The 20,618-nt window shown below is 36.9% G+C and overlaps 1 protein-coding gene across 2 annotated transcripts in view; it reads right to left on the bottom strand.

The window, feature by feature from the left end:
- Positions 1-14,036: 14,036 nt before the first annotated feature.
- LOC139984071 (uncharacterized) overlaps positions 14,037-20,618 on the bottom strand; it is a 76,106-nt gene continuing 69,524 nt past the window's right edge. The window contains exons 2-3 of one of the 2 annotated variants that reach the window (XM_071997749.1): positions 20,478-20,612; positions 14,037-18,134 (exon numbers count right to left, since the gene is read on the bottom strand). In XM_071997749.1, the coding sequence (XP_071853850.1) occupies positions 17,220-18,134; positions 20,478-20,612 (1,050 nt within the window). In that variant the 3' untranslated portion in view covers positions 14,037-17,219. The remainder of the gene's footprint in view (positions 18,135-20,477; positions 20,613-20,618) is intronic. The other variant, XM_071997748.1, reaches the window with a different exon arrangement.

Here is a 20,618-nt window from a genome sequence, read left to right as displayed (position 1 = left end):
TGTCAACAACAAATAAGAACCAACAAAGGAACAGAAAAATCAGGATCTGGTTATACAAGGGAAATATTATACCTCTCAGGTACTGTCGTTTCCTATCTCGTCACACAGTAGCAACTGTTTGCCAGCCAGATGGAATCTTTCTTAATGACATTCGTGATGGTTCATGCAGTAAGAGGAGTATTAGTGACGGCATCAGCAACTGGCCAGCTGATCGCTTGGCGACATGTGTAGCTACAGATCAGCAACAACCAAATTGTTGTCATCTGAATTATGGTCACACTATAACACTACCAGATGTATATAGTATAGAGGGTATGCTAGCACTGTTCATACGTGTAGTCTTGTGATATGTGACTTAAGTAATAAGAGATAGATAATCACCATGGAAGAATCAAGAAATACATTAACGTAGAAACTCACAAAACCAGGTTATATAGGAGGAAACTGGACACCCCACAGTCTCTGTACAGACAAAAAACTGTTTTCTATAACTTTTGTTATATGTTTGTTTGGGGACACTCATCCCCGATCAGAAAAGACATTCTGGTATACAAAAGCCGACATTACTAACCAAAAGATCATCGACGGAGAGGAGAAATTAATAGGCCTAATAACCACTTATTATACGGGGAACCTTTACACATATAGTCTATTAATGACCAACATTCCAAATACTTTGTTGTGACTATTAAAGTAATGTATAGTACGTGAATTGTTCGAATGGCCTACATATATCAAGTTCAATTTGGATGTTATTCCTAGCCATTCTATTGGTGAAATCAAACTAAAGTTTGCCAGTTTTACATCATGCCAGTACTTACCTGATTGATATCCAACTTGATATCCTGGTTCCATTGAGATATCCTAAATCCAACTTGATGTTCTTAATCCAACTCGGTAATCCAGATTCAACTTGATATTCCAGCTGCAACTTGATATTGCAGATTTAACTTGATATTCCAGCTGCAACGTGTTATTCCAGATTTAATTTCATATTCCAAAGTCAATATGATATTCAAAGATCAACTCGATATCCTAGATTTCAACTTAATATTCTAGATTCAACTTCATATTCCATATTCAACTTCATATTCCAGATTCAACTTCATATTCCAGATTCAACTTTATATTCCAGATTCAACTTTATATTCTAGACAGAACTTGATATTTCAGATTTTACTTGGTGTTCCAGATTTTACGTGATATTTTAGATTCTCCTTTATATTACAGATTTGATGTGATATTCTAAATTCTACGTAATATTGTAGCTCCAACTGGATACTTTAGATTCAATGCGATATTCCAGTTCCAAATTGATACTCTAGATACAACTTCCTGTTCCAGATTCATGGCAAATTTCAAGATTCAACTTGTTATTCCAGGTACAATTCCGATACGATTGACCATCAAATCTTCATTAACAGACTATTGCAGCTGCGGTATTAAAGGGATCGCGATCAAGGTACTTCAATCTTATCTTCAAGAGCGGAAGCAGAAAATCGCTGTAAATGATTCTTGTTCGACTCCTAACCTATTTCCATGGGGTGTTCCACAAGGTTCTGTCCTCGAGCCACTTGAGTTTATCCTATATACTGGACCTTTAAGTCGCGTTATTAGTCTCCACGAAGAAATCCATCATGTTATGTACGCCGATGACACTCAAACTATATCATCATTAAAATTAAGTAAGACGATTGTGATAAATCTCTTACAAATTTAGCCAATTGTATCGCTGATATTAAACAATGGTGTTCTTGTAACAATTTATTACTCAACGATACAAAAAATTCATTTCATGTTACCACCCTGTGTATCCGTTCGGGCCATTTATCTTACTTTTCTGTCTGTGCAAGTGTTATAACGCCTTCAGAGAATGCACGTGACCTTAATGTCCTAGACAACAAATTCTAAAAAACTTCCAAAATTCCAAGTTTGGCAAACTCAAGAAGGATTTGGATCAAATATCAAATGAACGTTCGGTCCACGCTTTCGTGTCATCCCACCTCGATTATTGTAATCGCATCATCTCTCATCTGTATTCTTCTTGCCTAGAAGCAAATAAGGCCTCAACAGAGCGTCTCCATTCATCTCGGTCGGCAGCTGCGTTTCTGGCCTCATTCCAGGATCGCCAACCAGCCCTCTCTCTCTCTCTTTTGTCTACTGTCCTGTGCCATGTTGTTTTTGGTCGCCCTCTCTTTCTCCTGCCCTCTGGTGCCCGAGTCATGCTGATGTTGCTGTCGCTGTTAGGGTTTTGGCGCAATATGTGCCCAATGAATTTCCATCTTCTGTTCTTAATTTCATTGCTTACTGGGCCCATATTTGCTCTCTTTAGCAGTTCCTTTGTGCTGACCTGTTCTTGCCATCTTATCCCTTATTATTGTAATAGATTGTATGTTAACTTAGCAAAATCTTTTATATTTCTAATCAGAGAATTCAAAACGATGCTGCTCGACTAATTAATCTCACTAAAAAGTCTGATCATATCACTCCCGTCCTGCGTTCATTGCATTGGCTTTCCGTCCCGCAGCGTATCAAATTCGAGATTCTCCTTTCAACTTATAAAGTAAAAAACGAGCTAGTAACACGTTAAATCACCAATCTTCTTACTCCAAATGCAACGGACCTCCTATGTAACGTTTCGTTCATCCTCCCATATACACCTGCAGTTTGCCATGGTCCTCAAACTAGACCTTGCTATGGCGATCGTGCATTTTCTGTTGCAGCATCTGCCCTTTTGAATGAAGGCCCGATCCGTTAGCGTGATCATCATCATCATCATCATCATCATCATCATCATCATCATCATCATCATCATCATCATCATCATCATCATCATCATCATCATCATCATTATCATCATCATCATCATCATCATCATCATCATCATCGACGACGACGGACGGACGGACGAACGTACTCACGGACGGATTCACGGACGGACTCACGGATGGACGGACAGATGGATGGATTGATGGAATAAAATAGAATCCTCATGTATCCACAAAACCAAGACAGGACTCCGAGTTGACAATGAGGGAATACTTTTCTTTCTTTTTTTTTGAAAATTTGAAATGTTCGGTTACCCTGGACCTTTTTAGCAATGGCCAGTGTTTAATTGAAAAGTATGCACAAGTGAAATGAACGTAGAAGTTAAGAGTAACAATTATATTGATTATTTGGACCGCACCAAGCAATAAGGAGATAAACAATACAACAAGCACCAATCAAGCGGCAAATTGCTTTATAGTTTCAACTGTACAGTGTAGTTGTATAAGAGTGCAGTATACACACGAGGTATAATGTAGGCAAGAGTGAAGGTCCAGGGGCGAAACTCGCAGATATAGTAAGTATACTCAAATAAAGGAAATTAAGACTTCAGGGAGAACCTGTTTTGTTTTACCATGTTTAATTTAGGGGGTGGATTGGCCATGGAGGGGTCATGATCAGGGGGTGGAAATGCCACGTTTGCGACGAAACACAATGGAAGTTATATAACCATGTCACAATGTACATTGCGTTTGCGAAAGAAATGATACCGTTGGCTTTAGCCAACGTTCAACTGATGTTCGAAATAGTTAATAATAGTTCCAGGTTTGTGGGCATTGATGGCTCTTGTACGTAGGGTTGCGATTGTCATGGTCACAGTAAGTCAAGCTGGAAGTGAGCATATGATGTCAACAAGGCATAACATTACCTTATTTATTAGAGTAACTTTATGTATGTCAGTTCTAATCTTGACCCAATTAATCAACTCAAGTACTAATAACATTTTAAATTTAGAAGCTGTCTAATGGTATGGTTTCCCATTGAAATTTTCGCCATTCCTCACTCGCACCCTTCTCCAATAAGAAATGGTATTGACAGATAAAATAATCCGGACATATTCGCAATGCGTTACGTTAATGACAACGTTTTACACAAATGGCAAACTTAACTAAATTGTACAGAGCGCCACACTCTCTTCTTGCACTTGAGTCAATAGTATGCTTCCTTTTACACGTTACTGTAAAGTGTGCGGTAATACATGTTGTCTATAATACCGGTTAGTTGAATTACCGACCAACGTTAAGAGGATTTTGAGTTTATTTTGCATTTCCAAACCAATGAAAAATTAGTGAATGTTTTGGATATGACAGCTGCATCAGAATTGCCGTCACACCTCTGAGGTACATTTGGACTGCTACGTTATGGTATGATAGGTAAGGTTAAATAATATAGCGATACTTCTAACCATTTGGCCTAACAGTAAATAGTATTCAGACCTGTTGCAAGGCAAACGCTAATGACAATTGTTTGTGCTGAAAAGCTGAGAGTGGCCTAATGTAGAAAAAACGTTTTGTGAAGGGAGAGGGTATCTTTTCATTATTTCTGAGAATAACATGTCACTAATAAAGTTTGTTAAAGGGTGCATATCATTAAATAATATTCTAATTTTTTTATCGAGATCTTTCATCATTTGCTTTATGCGGCTTTATTGGTCAGGTTTTGAAATATGGCCTGAAAATGGAGACCATACGGTTACACTTTCAATGTAAGGGAATGGGGTCACTTTTTCTAGATTCCGTGCCCTGGCTCTATCGTGGGGGATATTTGTTTTCGCCGTTCGCGTATACCATTGACTAAAACAAGTTACAGCAACACAATTTAAGTTACAGCAAACACCAGATTTAATGTTGATGAAAGTAGAATGTAATTGGTCAGACTAGTCACACTGTTACGATTCTTTTATTGATTAATGTTTGATTTCCTGTTTCAAGCCTTATTTTCTCACTTTCAACTTCAGTCTTCTGTCAGAGAAACATATTTGATGTGTCATTTACGTCTGTCATCAAAGTGTATACCATATCAATAATCATTCACCGGGAACACCTCTTTATGAAAAGTGAAAACACCAGATTTAATGTTGCTGAAAGTAGAATGTAATTGGTCAGACTAGTCACACTAGTAAGATTCTTTGATTGATTAATATTTGATTTCCTGTTTCAAGCCTTATTTTCTCATTTTCAAAGTCAGTCTTCTGTCAGAGAACAAACTACTTGATGGGTCAATTAACGTCTGTCATTGAAATGTATGCTATATCAATAATCATTCACCGGGATCCCCCCCCCCCCCCCCTTATGAAAAATGAAAACCACTTTCTCATCCCCTATAGTTAACCGCCGTGAATGACTTGATTCTTTCAGGGATTATTTGTGATTTATGCTTATCACTTCGTACTCATGCAGTACCACCCATGGGCTGCGATCATGGGGGGTGACGAGGGGACATGGCCCCCCCAAATATATTACGTGGGGGACATATTATATAATATCCCCCCCCCCCAATATTTGGTGGCATAGTCTTTTGTGTGGCTATAAATAGACGATAATGCGTGAGATTAATTTTCCAAATCAGATTTGGCGACATTCGTGGTCGTGTCTGTGACCTGTGACCGTATCGCATTTTGTCACTCATGATTATTATCATAATGTCTGTACATCTCTTGTGTATGAGTGTAAGTACATACAATCAAATATATAATCCACATAAATATGGGTTCAATGGGTTTCCATTTGGCCTATTTCTTACAAGATTTCTAACCGCAGGCGCGTAGCCAGGGGGGCGAAGGGGGAGACCGCTCCCCCACCATCGAGCATATTTTTGTACTTTAGTTCATGATATCGAAGTTTTATAGTAGCCGTTATGAGAAGTTTCAATATTTGTACACCAATAAATTAACTGTTTCTAAATTTTCGAAAATTTCGTGACCAACATTCTTCATCATACTTCCCTCGTGCAATTTTGACCGGTCTGTTAGGGGTTGAAATTTTTTTCTATATTAATTGTCCATAGATGATATTTTGTTCAACATTATGTGCATGTTTTGAAGTGAATTTATTATTCAAATTCTGAACAAACAATGGGCTTAAAACCTTGAAAAGTGGGGCTGACGGGTATTGTGGGCCGTTACGTAGTATTACCTACAAAAGCAATGATCCACAGGAGATGTGATACGGTCGTACATGATGTGTGACTGGTGACAATCTTGAAAAAGGTTATTGATGAAACAAGAACTATAGGGGGAAAATTGGTTCTGAGGCAAAAGTGTACATCTGGTTGGTCATTTTCAAGCCCGAGAAGTGCCATTTCCGGTGATCTGGAGGGCTATCAAAACCATAAATTTTCTTGTACGCTGCGCGCCAACCGATGGTGGCGCTCCGCTTAGATAGTAATATATAAATATCAAGAGGCGCGCGAACAATTTGGGGAATAAAGGTTAGTACGCCCTTGCACCCAAACAAACTGCCCCCCCCCTCAATATTTGAAACAAAACGCCGCCCCTGGCACCACCCACCCACCTTCCCCTCTTCCCTCCTCATCTCAGGATATACACGTACCCCGAGTGAAGCTGCATCGGAACGTCATCGTTAATGTCTAATTCAGGGCGTTTTATCATGACCTGTGTCATGACGTGTGTGTTATGACGTGTGTTATATGTAACACGTATACTCATGAGTGATCACACTGAACATGTGTGAGACTCGCAACAGCAATCAATATGATATTATCCTTAGCGGAAAGTACCCGTTCCTAAAATATATGATATGGATCGAATCGATTACAATATGTGATGCATACCCAAATTAAACAATACGATGAAGTTGTGTGGATTACCAAACATGGAACCATTTTAAGACTGGTATATACACTGGACACGACTGACCATATACGAAATATACAGTGCAGCTTTGTAGACTTCGATTTGAGGAGAATAAGACGGTAAGAACACAGACAACGAGGAGTATTAACGTAATAACAATACGCTTATCATAATTGTGTAGTCTTCAATACAGGGTTATCAGAATGGCGTTTTAAAACGACACAAAATTACAATTTGGCGTTTTTAAAATTTCATTTGTTCGAAGGAAGATTTGAGTATGGCAAACTAATGTAACAGAAATAGTGGCTAAGTATAATTAAATTTACCCGTTTCATGTTGCTGAATCCGACTTATGGTTCCCGATACTGTCCTATACGTCTCACTTCCTAACATTTAGTTAAGAGACCTTAAATGCAACGAAGTGCGAACCCTAACAATTCCTATCTATATATATACAGGGTATATTCTCATTATTAACATTAACAGTAATGCTCCAATATGCTGCGGAATATTGCGTTGAACGGTATTAATAACACATTTAGTTTAGTATAGGAATTACCGGTTATGTTGGTAAGAAATTAATATACATTTGTATCCTGATAATATGTTCGTTAATTGCATTCTTGGTTGACTTAGCTGTCAACAATTGAGTGAGGATTAAAAAAAAATTACATCAAATTTTCCACAAGTATATACCAAATGCACCCATATAATCGATCAAGTTTTCGATTCACCATAAAGTTGTAACATGGATTATGTAGGCATATTGTGGGGATTAAAGAAACACGATAGGCATAAAATGCATAGTGCTGTATATTCACTAAATAGGGAGCAAATAAGAATAGCGATATGTTGTCTAATAGAAGGTGACTTAAACGTTACTGCAATTTGTCCGCATTATTAATGATAGAAATCGTCAAGCCCTACCTTTACCATGCTTAGGTAAGCCTTTAGGGTCTGACACACAATACATGTATTTGGGACGGCAGCATATCACATGAAACCTAACGTTTTGCTTATCCAATACTTTCAAAATAACGAAACAAGCGACCAAAATCTATCAAATAGTAACTTTTTTACAAACAATAGGAAGTGTAGAACCCATGTTCAAAATACTTCCGAACGGTTTCAATAAAAAAATATGCATATGCACTATATTAATATATGTATATATATATATATATATATATATATACCCATTGCATTAACATAAAGTCTGTTCAAAGTATCTCTTTCGAGATCCGGCTTTAGGAATCACAAATGATTTTCGAGTTGGATAGCATCATGTTTGATCTCTAGAGTAGGGCAAAATATGTCACCAAAAACAGAACTAGTATTGTTCGATATAGGTGACAAACGCCTACAGTGGAATTACGATCTTCCTTACCGGTTTCGAACCTCTGGACATACAATCAGCGTCCATAGCCTAGTGGTTAGGGTGTCCGCGTACAGAGCGGGAGGCCCGTGGTTCGAATCCCGGTGGAGGCTGAAAGTTTTTTCACTGTTCTTGATTTTCCAACTCATTACGTTTTTCATTTATATTTATATATATATATATATATTTATGGCTATAAATATATATATTTATGGCTTTGAATAACTGTTATTAAGGGCATATTCATGTGAAACAACAAGCCCAGTTGTGTTGTAGCACATGTAGAAACGTACCGGTTTGTATGCCGTGTACCTACAGCAAACACAAAGGGCATGATCTACATGAGGTCAATGAACTAGCAAGACATGAAAGAATTCTACTTGAATCGAAACTGACTGAAATAAACATACAGAAAATTAGACTGTACGAGTTACCTGGAAAGGTTGAAGTAATTATAGGAAAGCTGTCTGAAAATACCGCGGAAAAGACGGACACTTTGAAAATCCAACACAAACAACTATTGTGCAAACTTAAAGATGATAAGAAAAAAGTCACTACTGAAAGAGAAAATGCAACAGAAGGGATGGTGAAAAACTACAAGTAAGGGTCAGGAAGGAAAAAGAGTTGAATGAAGTGAAACAGAAATATGAAGAAATCATAAAGGAAACAGAAAGAAAATATGATCATGAATCTCTAGCATTTATTGAGAAATGCGATAAACGTGAGGAAAGAGTTGATGAGAGGCTAAAAAGGTTAGATGACAATTTAAAGGAATTGGCAGTTGATATTGACATTCGCACAAAGCAACAGGAGGATGAGCTTCAAAAAGTATCAAATCATTGTCAGCAGATTATTGAACGTTACGAGAACTTTACAACCATCACTTCATCTATTCTTGCATCTAAAGACGAGTGGGCATATGCTCAGTGTATTCCTGATATTAGAGAAGCATGTAAACCTCTAAAACAAATGAAAAAGGAGTTCCCAAATATAGAATCCCTGTCTGATTTTATAATCGGTGACATAACGAAATATCTATTTCATAACGGAACGATTAGTGAACATGAAGAGTTTGAAGTTAAAGTTAAGGGGTTCACAAAAACTGTAAAGTGGTACATCCAAAAATTGTCATCACGGCGGTAGTGATGACATTACCTACATCACTCTCCTTAATAAGAGAGGACATTTAGAAACTCAGCATCGGATAAAATCAACAGAACTAGTGTGCGTCTACTGCTGTTTTCTATCTCCACACAAACTTGCAACAGCTTGTTCTCCTGGTGAAATAGGTATTTATGATCTTCGTGAAGGTTCATTTGTCACGAAGAATGTTGGTGACGTCATTGGACACTGGCCAGCAAATCTGGGATTGAAGTGTGTAACGACTGATCATGTCAACAAACGCGTCATTGTTGGTACTCATAGCAGAAATATCTATGTTTTTACTGATCAGCTGAAGTATTGTCACTCCATAATATTACCAGATGTAATCAAATATGTGCCTGATATCACTGTACATAGAAGTAATCTCATCGTCTGTAACTATGAGGGTAAGGGAGCCTGTGCATTATCCATACAGGGATCAGAGAGTAAGCTGATGTATGAATTTTCCAAGCCAGATCTTGATGGCTGTGACTGGGATCCTTACAAAGTCTGCACAGATAGAGTTCATATACTGTACATTTTATGGAGCCCCTGTATCTCAGGTCATGTGAGACGTATCCTGGTACAGTACAGTCAAGATGGCCGACAACTGCTAACGACAAGACCAGTGGATGAGGATGCTGAATCTTTGATGATATTAGATGCAGACGGGGAGGAGAAAGTACTGATAGCCACTGATCATACGGGAAAAGTCTACACCTACAGTATGGTCTGTTAGTGAAATAAAGCTATCAAATAGGTTGCTAGTACTGCTCGATTAAGTATGATATACAATTCACTGAATGTCGACAGGTTATATCAAAGCTAATATTAGGAGAATGTAAGCAGACTACTTGCCAACATAATGAATATATTCCTCAAACAATTCTCAGTTGGACAATGAAGGATATGTTTTAATTTCAACCATAATTTGATAAATTTATTCTTTTTAAACCTTAAGCTGATATGCTACTTTACCATTAGTTTGTGAACTAAAACTAAAAACAGCGGCGGTCATCACGTGGATACATATATTGTGTCAATTTACACCAAATTATTTCGTTACCCTCATATTAAGTTATTTTTAGTAAATAAGAAGAAGAGGAAAGTGTGAGATATTGGATAACTTGAAATTTTAATATTAAATGACGGTTTTTATATTCTGGTACTACTTTACCAACAAATGTTAATGTTTGATACAGCGGGATTACGTGAGGATGCAACAGATGGAGGAGTCAGGCCATAATGGATATCATCAGCCCTGGGCTCAAGTTAAAACTACACTATAACCCAACCAAATCACTACACGGTGCCCCACCGATGGGGTTACTTCGAAGCACTAGCCACAGCAGTTCAGCTCATCTGGGGCCCCATCCCACTCCCTTATCAGATCGATTGCCTCTTCAATCTAGCGAATTAATGTTAGTCTTTAAAAAATTTAAGTTGAATTTTCGGTAGAGATGAGACACCAGATTGTGTCATACGAACTGTTATTTGATGCTCATCAATACACATTAAAACATCACTATGTATTAACACATGCCCAACTGAGTCACTTACGAGTGAAACAATGAAATTTCCTTGTTATCTCTGCCTATGTTGCTTTAAAATATGGTCTCTTGCTATAGAACATACGGTTATAGTCAGTTTGGATGTATGGAGACTGCGGTTCAGGTTGGATTGAGTTGTATGGCTTTCTTTCCCTGGCTCTATATGGAGTTACATTTGTTTCAATCTGGAATCTATCTGGAATTACATGGTTTTTAAAAGTACCGTACGCGTTTTTCGTTGACAACGAATAACATAACAATAATGTTCAACCAGAATTCACATTCCTGAAAGTTGTACAGAAGTATGAAATTGGCCAGACTATAGTCACACTGTTACGATTTTAATCATTGATTAATGTTTTTTCCCCCTTTTTTAAGCGTAATCTTTTCACCTTCAAAGTCAGTATTATGTCTGTGACATACAGACTTAGTTTTTCGGGTTTGATCTATCATATACGAAGACCCATTATAAACATTATTCTGACGATCTCTTAAATCAGTTTTTCTTTACCTTTCCCACTTTTGCAAGTGAAAAACATGTTTCACACTTCTAAGTAACCAATTCTTTCAAGAATCATTTGTCGAATATTCCTAACACTTTGGTTTCATGGAGTCCTGCCTCGCACCCCACCCCCTTTCCCGTCTCAGGATGTGATTGTGCCCTACATTAAACTGCATCTGAAGGTGATCGTCAGTGTCTGATTTAAAGCAATTTATCATGACATATGTCATGATGTTTATCATTGCGTGTGTAATATGTAAAACGAATACTCCCGAGGGATCATACTGGAAGAAATATCAACGGTTAAGGAATGTTAAAGGTGCCATATTCATGTGATGCACAAGAAACAGTTCGTTTGTAACACTTTTAACAGTTTACTAGTTTGCGAACCATACACTTACAGTGAGAACGTAAGTCATGATGTGCATGACCAACAATAAATGAACTAGAATAACTAGAGACTTACACTAATTGAAGTAGAGTAATCTAAGTGACAACGAAAGTAAACTTCATGAATTACCTAACGAGATTTATGTCATTACACGAATCTAACTGAAAGTAACGGTAACAGAACCTGGTAAAAGCACTACTGATTTTTACCACTGTCATATGAAAAGTAAAAAACTTGGACGAAATGTTAAATGAATTGGCTATAGATATAGCAGTAAAAAGAAATAAAAACCAAATGATCTTCACTATTAGCAACAGAAAAAGTCTGTTGTTAAAGTTACAGGAATCAAATCTTTGGGTTGGAAAGTTAATGGTTCAACAGGATTGCAACATCGTATGCATTGGTACCACATATAGTTCTAACAGACACATCATTGTCAATAACAAATAAGAAACAACAGAGGAACAGAGAAAATCAGGATCTGGTTATACAAGGGAAATATTATACCTCTCCGGTACTGTCGTTTCCTATCTCGTCACAAAGTAGCAACTGTTTGCCAGCTTGAAGAAATCTGTATTAATGACATTCGTGATGGTTCATATGTACCAAGAGGAATATTGGGTAACGTCATCAGCAACTGGCCAGCAGATCGGTTAGCGACGTGCGTATAGCTTCTGTGCTGTACTGATCTAATCAACAATCACATTGTGATCACCTGAATTATGGTCAAACTATAACACTACCCAGATGTATACAGTAGAGCTTATGGTAGCACTGTTCATAGCTATGTAGTCTTGTGATATGTGATTTAAGTACTAAGAGAGCATATACAATCACCATGGAAGGATCACAAAACCATGTCTTAATGGAGGTGATTGGACACCCCATTGTCTGTACAGACAAACGCGACTTTATCTATACTGTATTTTATGGAAGATATTCATCTCCGATCAGAAGAGATATATTCTGGTACACTTTGGTCAAGATGGCCAACTTTACGAATGAAACGACCACTGAATGAAGCAGCTCATTGTGCAACCATATTAGAAGCCGGAGGAGAGGACATATTAATTATAGCCACTTATAATACCCGGAAACTGTTCAAATATAGTCTACCAATGAACAACATTCCAACTAATTCATTGTCACTATAAAGTTATAAATAGAACATGAATTGTCCGAACGACCAATACATACAAAGTTCAATTGGGATTTGATTCCCAGCCGTTCTATTGGTGAAATCAAACTAAAGTTTGCCAGTTTTACATCATGCCAGTAATAACCTAATTGATATCTAACATCCAAGTTGATATTGTAGCTTCCATTTGATATTCTAAATCCATCTTGATAGTCTTAATCCAACTTGATATTCTAGATTCAACTTGATATTCCAGCTGCCACTTAATATTCCAGATTCAATTTGATATTCCAAATTCTATTTGATATTCCAAGATCAACTTGATATCCTAGATTCAACTTAATATTCTAAACTTAACTTGATGTTCATATTGCACTTCTCATTCGACCACATTTTAACTTGATATTCCAGATTCAACTTAATGCCTCCAGCTTTACTCTATAGATTCAACGAGATACTCCAGTTCCAAGTTGATACTCTTCCTATTCAACTTCTCATCCCAAATTCAAAGCGAATTCAACATTTAATTTACTATTCCAGATTTAACGTTATATTGTATATTTTACTTGATATTCTAGCTCCAACTTGATATTCTAGACCAAACTTGATATCCTCAATTCAACTTGGTATTCTTAATTTAACTTTATATTCCAGATTCAACTTGACATGCTAGATTCAACGTCATAGATAGTGTAGCTTCAACACGATTTGTAGCACCTTATGAAGAAAAGCAATCTTTAAGTGTCTCCACTTTGGGTGTCTTTTGTAGTCATGAATGTTGCAAAACATATTTCATCTCAACAAATTATTGATAAGGTTAAACTCTGTGAGGTACATGGTGGGAAACGTTTGTATCAATCAATGCTAGCATTGTTCAGCTTACTGCTACCACATTCAATCGTATGTAGAGAGACAAACAAATGGTGAAACGCTAATTATCGAGATGAAAACAGAATAGCGCCACTGTTTGCGTATATGGCGTTATGAAGCAAAGACATCACGCTTTTTAAACAAAATGGGGAGAATAAAGAGAAGAAATAGCTCTAATTTTAGAATTACAGGATTATCAACATATTTCAGTACTCTCTTTTAGCAGCTTCTGATATATGAGGCAAATAGAGCACAATATGTTGTAAACACAACAGCTGACTTTGTCCGTTAAGATCAATATATTTAAAGGTAGCATACCACAATAACAGTAATGTACAAGTACTCCAAAGGTTAACCATTGTCGAAAAAGAGACCTAACATTACCTAATAATGTGCTTGTTTTTGCACTTTCATTCATCATCGTTTCTATTGACTTGATATGAAACCTAACATCACCTTACTAGATTGCTTGTATTGGCATACTTTCATTCATCATCGTTTCTTTTGCCTTTATATGAAACCTAACATCACCTTACTAGATTGCTTGTATTGGCATACTTTCATTCATCATCGTTTCTTTTGCCTTTATATGAAACCTAACATCACCTAATGTTGAGCTTGTATTGGCATACTTTCATTCATCATCCTTTCCTTTTGCCTTAATATGAAACCTTACCTAACACCACCTAATAGTTTGCTTCTATTGACATACTTACATTCATCGTTTCTTTTTGCCTTGATATGAAACCTAACATCACTTAATATTGTGCTTGTATTGGCATACTTTCATTCATCGTTTCTTTTTGCCTTTATATGAAACCTAATATCACCTAATATTGTGCTTGTATTGGCATACTTTCATTCATCGTTTCTTTTTGCTTTCATATGAAACGTTACATCACTTATATTGTGCTTGTATTGGCATACTTCCATTCACCATCGTTTCTCTTTGACTTCATTTGAAATGTACCATCACCTAATATTGTGCTTGTATTAGCAAACTTTCATTCATCGTGTCTTTTTGCCTTTATATGAAACTTAAACCCATCTAATATTATGCTTGTATTGGCATACTTTTAGTCACTATCGTTTATTATGCCTTTATATGAAATAGCAAAGTTCAAAGTACAGATTGTGTGATTCAATACATTTTAGAAATTCTTTGGCTAAATGTGTATATTACTAGCGAGCTGTCGGAAGATGACATATTCCATACAGAGTTGACGTCAATCCTCCCGAGTATTCTCCCAAGTGCCTTAAACGAACAGGACATCTTTTTCGACGTTAACAAACAAAATCCGTACACAAATAGATGTATAGCCTGTGTGGTGGGTAGGATATGCCAGTTTAAAACTTCCACCTATGCTTACGGAGGCTTCGAAAGTGAAAATTAAATGTGAAAGTCAATAATTAATGACAACTAGCGGTACGACACCTATTTCATTTTATTTATGAATACACCACTGTACATACATCGTTGCGAGAAGAAGTGACCTAAAACAAAACCTTTGTAGGCTTGTCAATTAGGCGACTTCCTGTACAGAAAAAAAAAGAAGAAGAAATAACTAATTGAAAACAAAATAACAATAGATAGATCGATATATAGATAGACAGGAACCCGACAACAAGAAGAACATGTTTGACAAGAATTTGTTTATAACGCTCCCTCAAGTGTTTCTTGGAGTTCTGTAGAGGTATATTTCTGAGATAGTTAGGGGAGAGTTCCATGACACATCGGCTCTGCGGAGTAAACTTTGTTTATGGACGTTTGATCTGAAGTTAGGGACGTGGAACTGATTTGATTGTCTTGTGTTATGTGTATGTATACTTTCATTAGGAGAAAAGAACTCGGCGAACAATGACAGAATAAGATTAAGAACAACACGGTTAGTTTGAAAATGGTAAATGAAGCAAGTTGTGGTCCTGGCTGTTTGCGGAAGAGATATGCCTGACTGCTTTCTTTTGTAGGATTATAAGCCTTTTTAGGTTTGTATCATAAGTTCCAAACCAAACATTCAAGCAATATTTGAGTTGAAGAAGTACAAGGGTAGGTGCATGTGTAAGGTAAATGTTAGGTAACAAGCACGAAGAACTTTCTTTGGTAAACAATGTTTCAGCTTAGATAATATACCAACACCCTTTGCTACCTTAGAAGATATACATATTCAATATGCGGTTTCCAAGATAAAGTAGAATCTATAAGGACCCGAGAAATCTAACATTATTTTTCCGTATGTAGACGACTGGCCCGGCATGAAAACTTATCATTTATGTACAAAATCTTAACAGTATTACTGAACAAAATGAAGTTAGTCTTCATTTAACATTAAGTGAAAGCTTGTTATCTGAGAACCATTCCTGGAATATATTTCATTCAACACAAATTACACTTTCTTGAGGATTTATATGATGGCCAGTGAACACAATATCAGTGTCTCGCCAGCAATGATAATATTACAAATATTTGAAACGTTACTCACGTCATTGACAAACTGCAATAGAGTATTTGCATAAGGATGGAAGCACTACAGATTCCATTCCAGTTGCGTGTGAAATGTGAGTGGTACTTGGGGGTGGGGGAGGGGGTTTACAGTCAGCCGGGAAAGAATTAGACCACTGCTACGGGTGTTCACCATCTTTCAACCACACACACAAAATCAATCAAGAATACTTATCAGCTCACAACCACAACCTTGCTCTTAAAGCCATTTATTTACTTAATTTGTAATCTAAATATGCCTCATAATACACCATTTGACGTTTAAGTTTTAAATTCTTTCTGAAGAAGAATCTCAACCTCTCCACTACCCCCTCCCCCCCCCCCTTCTTGCGATTCGGATAGAACGACCCCAGGGCCTGAACCCTCCTTTATTAAATCGTTCATTCCTCTCTGGTTCTTTCATGCAGATCCATCCCCACTACCTTCATCTTTTGGGGTATTCTAGAATTTGCCTCCCACCTTCAAAATCGTGTGCATACAACTGTACCATTCATAATGGAATAAACCCGGATAGGTCAACCAATTATTATTATTACAATTTTTCTTTTAACATCATGTACACAACACAGCATCATTTATTGCATGACATCCAACATCTCTTGCCCTGAAAAAGTTGTAACACACACATACATTGTAAGCATATCATTTGATATCATATTATAGAATTATTATGATTGCCCATTGAGTTTTTGTGTTGCATCTGTGGAACTGACAGTCCAGTCACGTTCAGTAATGAACCTTGGCTGTTTAAAAAGTTATTTCTCAAAAATTTAAAAGTGATATAAAAAGAATACAAGCTGAGAGTTGATAGCAGTGCTTTGGAATGGTCCACAACATATCAAAATTTAATGTTGGGCATAAAAGTCATCCTTTACTATTCATCATTCAAGGTGAACAGTTTGGTGAGACTAAACTTACTAAATATGTAAATATTGAACCTGATATACTTTGTCTCTCCATACATAATCCTCTGTTCTACCACCAGATTGTTACAAACTGAAACTGTAAACTTTGCAGACACGGGTGTGTGACCATGTTCAGTCACCAATATATCCATTCTTTCCTTTCTCGAGCAATCAATGAAAGCATCGATCAATCAAAATCAATCAATCAATCCACCCAAGAATAGTCCTTTTCGGTCTCAACTGGAACACGAAATATACTCTCCACATTCGTACAGCTTGATACCTCTCTTTCAGTAGTGAAGTTTTCCTCTTGTGAATACAGATTACCGGAGTCATTCAAAGTATGATCCTCCTGCAAGAATCCTGCCTCTTGACATGGATCGGTCTCTTCTTCTGTTTCCAGAAAGAGACTCCATTTGGATGATTTACTATGTTCTTTGGAATACTTTATAACTTGTGGTTTCATTTGGGTTCTCTTACCCTGATCTGATACACTCCGATCTGATCTGATACACTGTTCTTCGGTTTGAAAAGTCGTATGACTTGAAAATTTGTTCCTTAACAAGCTATTGTCCTTCTTGTTGTAATTTCCATGGTCGACAAGTTCTCGTTCGCCTAGTATTTTGTCTTCAGAGAGCAATTTGGTACTTTCTCCCAAACTTTTTTTTCTGGTGTTAGATGGTAATCGATGATAATGGTTATTGTTCTCTGATTCCGTAATTGTTCTATCTTTGAATTCTCTTATACTACCATTGTTACTTCTTTGTGAATGTATCACACCACCTATTCTGCTACTAGAAGTCGCCGTTGAATATTCACATGAGGCTGGCATTGTCACATCTCTGTTGCTATGGAAAAATTCTGGTTCGTCATTCCCATATTCATCTTCATGGTAAGACCTGCCTCTACCGCCCTGAACTTTCTGCCTCTTTCTTGACGGCCATGTTCTCCCTCCTTTCCTCACCTCTGGTCTCTCTGTAACAAAATGCCTGTTTTCCTTTCCATCAAACTGTTCAGACTGAGGTTCATCTGTTGCAGCATCGGCCGGTTGATCGATAAAGTCTGTCCATTTTGAGACGAAAGTTAGTTCTTGTTCTTCATTTTCTTCCTCTGCTCCAATCTGTTAATAGAATAATGTTTGTTTCTCTGGATTGTATCAAATGACACTGTGGCATGATGCCTGGTTACAAGGTATACAGGGAACTGTAGCTCCTGACTGCTACACCAGCAATGAAATGGCTATATAGTACAGTATATACAGTAGGGATTCCCACCAACTAAGGGCTAAATAACTAAGTCTGTAGAGTGCTAGGCCTGCAACCTTGAGGTCGAAGGTTCGGACCCTGTTCTAGCCATACATTTCTTTGCTCTTTGCCCAAAAAAATGATTCAGATAAATGGAAGAAATAAAGTCATGGTATTTCTTAAACTTTCTATTACTTCAAACTTATCAACTTGAGTGTAACAAGAGCAACTATTAGTCTCACAGAGTTGCCAACCGATGTACTGTAAGGGGTTTACAAAAATGGGGGGATTCAGTGAGGAAAACCAGAAAGCCATTTGGCTTTGTGATTCCTTGCCATATAATTTACTCAAACTTTCACTATAAGACTAATGTAGGGGAAAAGAGCTTAATTTGTCCAAGAATTATGTGAGAACCAGAAACAATCAGAGATTTCCAGCTCTTATTTGTAGCTGGTAAGGATTTGGTAAGGATTTTACAGTATAGAATTTTCAGTCCAAAATGTTTCAATACCGAGAAAGAACACACAGTCTTCCTATGTGAAATATAGACAACTATAAATGTTCTAGGTATGAGCAGTTGGATATTTTCTTTCACCAATTTAAGCTAGAAAGTCAGCTCTGCCACCAACCCATCCAATTGGGCTTACATGACATTGCACTTACATTATGAAATATTTTCACAACTTACTGCCAAAGCCAAAGCCATCTACAGTAGTGTAAATCACTTGAGTGTGCTTAAATCACCCAACACAAGATTATCAACTCTTTGCAGCAGATTTCATTTCCTGGATGACTATTGTATATTGTTATTTGTTACCCCCACAAATGTAAACTGAACTGAAATTGGTCAACTCCTGTCACCAAATGAAAATTATAGCATCGGAGAATTCACAGATTAATTGTAGCTTTAATTCTGGAGTTACTATGTTTAAGACACCTGCTGACCTCCTGTGACCTTTGATCTCTACCAATTTCAATAGGGTTCTTGCACTCATCAAGCTGGATGTACATATTAAGTATGAAGTTCAACAAAGATGTACTTCTTGAGTGATGGTGTTATCAGACTTTGACTTTTGACATCCACAAATTTCGATGGGGTTCTTGTACTCACCAAGCAGAAATACACACACCAAAGGAATACAGTTCAAAAATGTGTGCTTTTGAGTTAATTGTGTTTGCAACTTGTTCAGACTTTTAACCACTTTGTAGGCAACACAGGCCATTAGATCAGTTCCCAAGATAAAACACAGAAATCATAAGACTTTCATGGCCTCAAATGACATGTTTGCAAGCTGTATGTCATCCAAGTGTGCTCAGTTGTTGAAGTTAAAAGAATATGTTTTGGTCAAGCTGTTAGAATTTGAGAAACAGTAGATTAATATAAATATTAAGGTCTGCACCGCAGAACTGTCATTGCCAGTTTAGACTTAAAAGAGCATTCCAGGTTTGACATATTTTTTTAGGGTGAATATCTAGAAACCCAAAAGAGCTGTAGCCATCCTTTAAAACAAGGTATTCCCTTCTGTCTCTTGGAGGTATTAACTATACAATGATTGCAATCTAAATAATATGCAGCAATATTGAACATTCATTTTACAGTAATTAGACATGGTCACTCATACTCACACTTCATCAAGAATTTTCATTCCCAAGACACAATCCAATAATTTCCCTTAGTGAGTACTTTTGTTTTGTAGACAAATTACACCCTCTTTTATGTCTACAAAATAATGTGGAGGGTGACAGCATCCATTAGATACTTCTGATAATTTCGATCAACCACCAACATGACCTTTTCACATAAAAAACAGTTTGCAGTACTCTTCAGAGAAAATAATTCGACTTACAAAGGTCAATAATTTGTAACAGTTCATGTCTTTCATCCAGTAGGTCTACTGTGTAAATGGATATATGCCAACATTCAAGACAGTCAGAGCTATAATTAAACACTGTCCTAGCAGTTTTTACTTCTATGTATAGGAATACATGGTTCTGTAAAATATAGATATTACAATAAATTTGGGCTCTTTGTGAGGAAGTGACCGAGGCATTTTCCAAACTCTTTGTAACTTTGATCACTATGTCCCCCAAAAAGGAAGAATTAAAGGAAAATTGATAAGAATTAAAGGCAAAATGATAATAATTTAATTATTATGTACAGTATATCATGAATATTCATAATATATCATACTCAAAATGTCAATGCTGTGATAGCTTACCACAATTAATCCATCTCTGTTTGATATCTCAGTTATTGCTGCCTTTTCTTTCTCTTGTTCCTCCAGCTCTCCAGAGGTGAAGTTCAATGATTGGACGAGCTTGCGACATTCAGCACCAGTCCCTCTACCATAAACCTGACA

This window comes from Apostichopus japonicus, chromosome 17, assembly GCF_037975245.1.
Source record: "Apostichopus japonicus isolate 1M-3 chromosome 17, ASM3797524v1, whole genome shotgun sequence".
Classification (NCBI taxonomy): domain Eukaryota; kingdom Metazoa; phylum Echinodermata; class Holothuroidea; order Aspidochirotida; family Stichopodidae; genus Apostichopus; species Apostichopus japonicus.
Note: the sequence above shows the minus strand (reverse complement) of the source record. Positions and strands in the feature narration are given on the sequence as shown.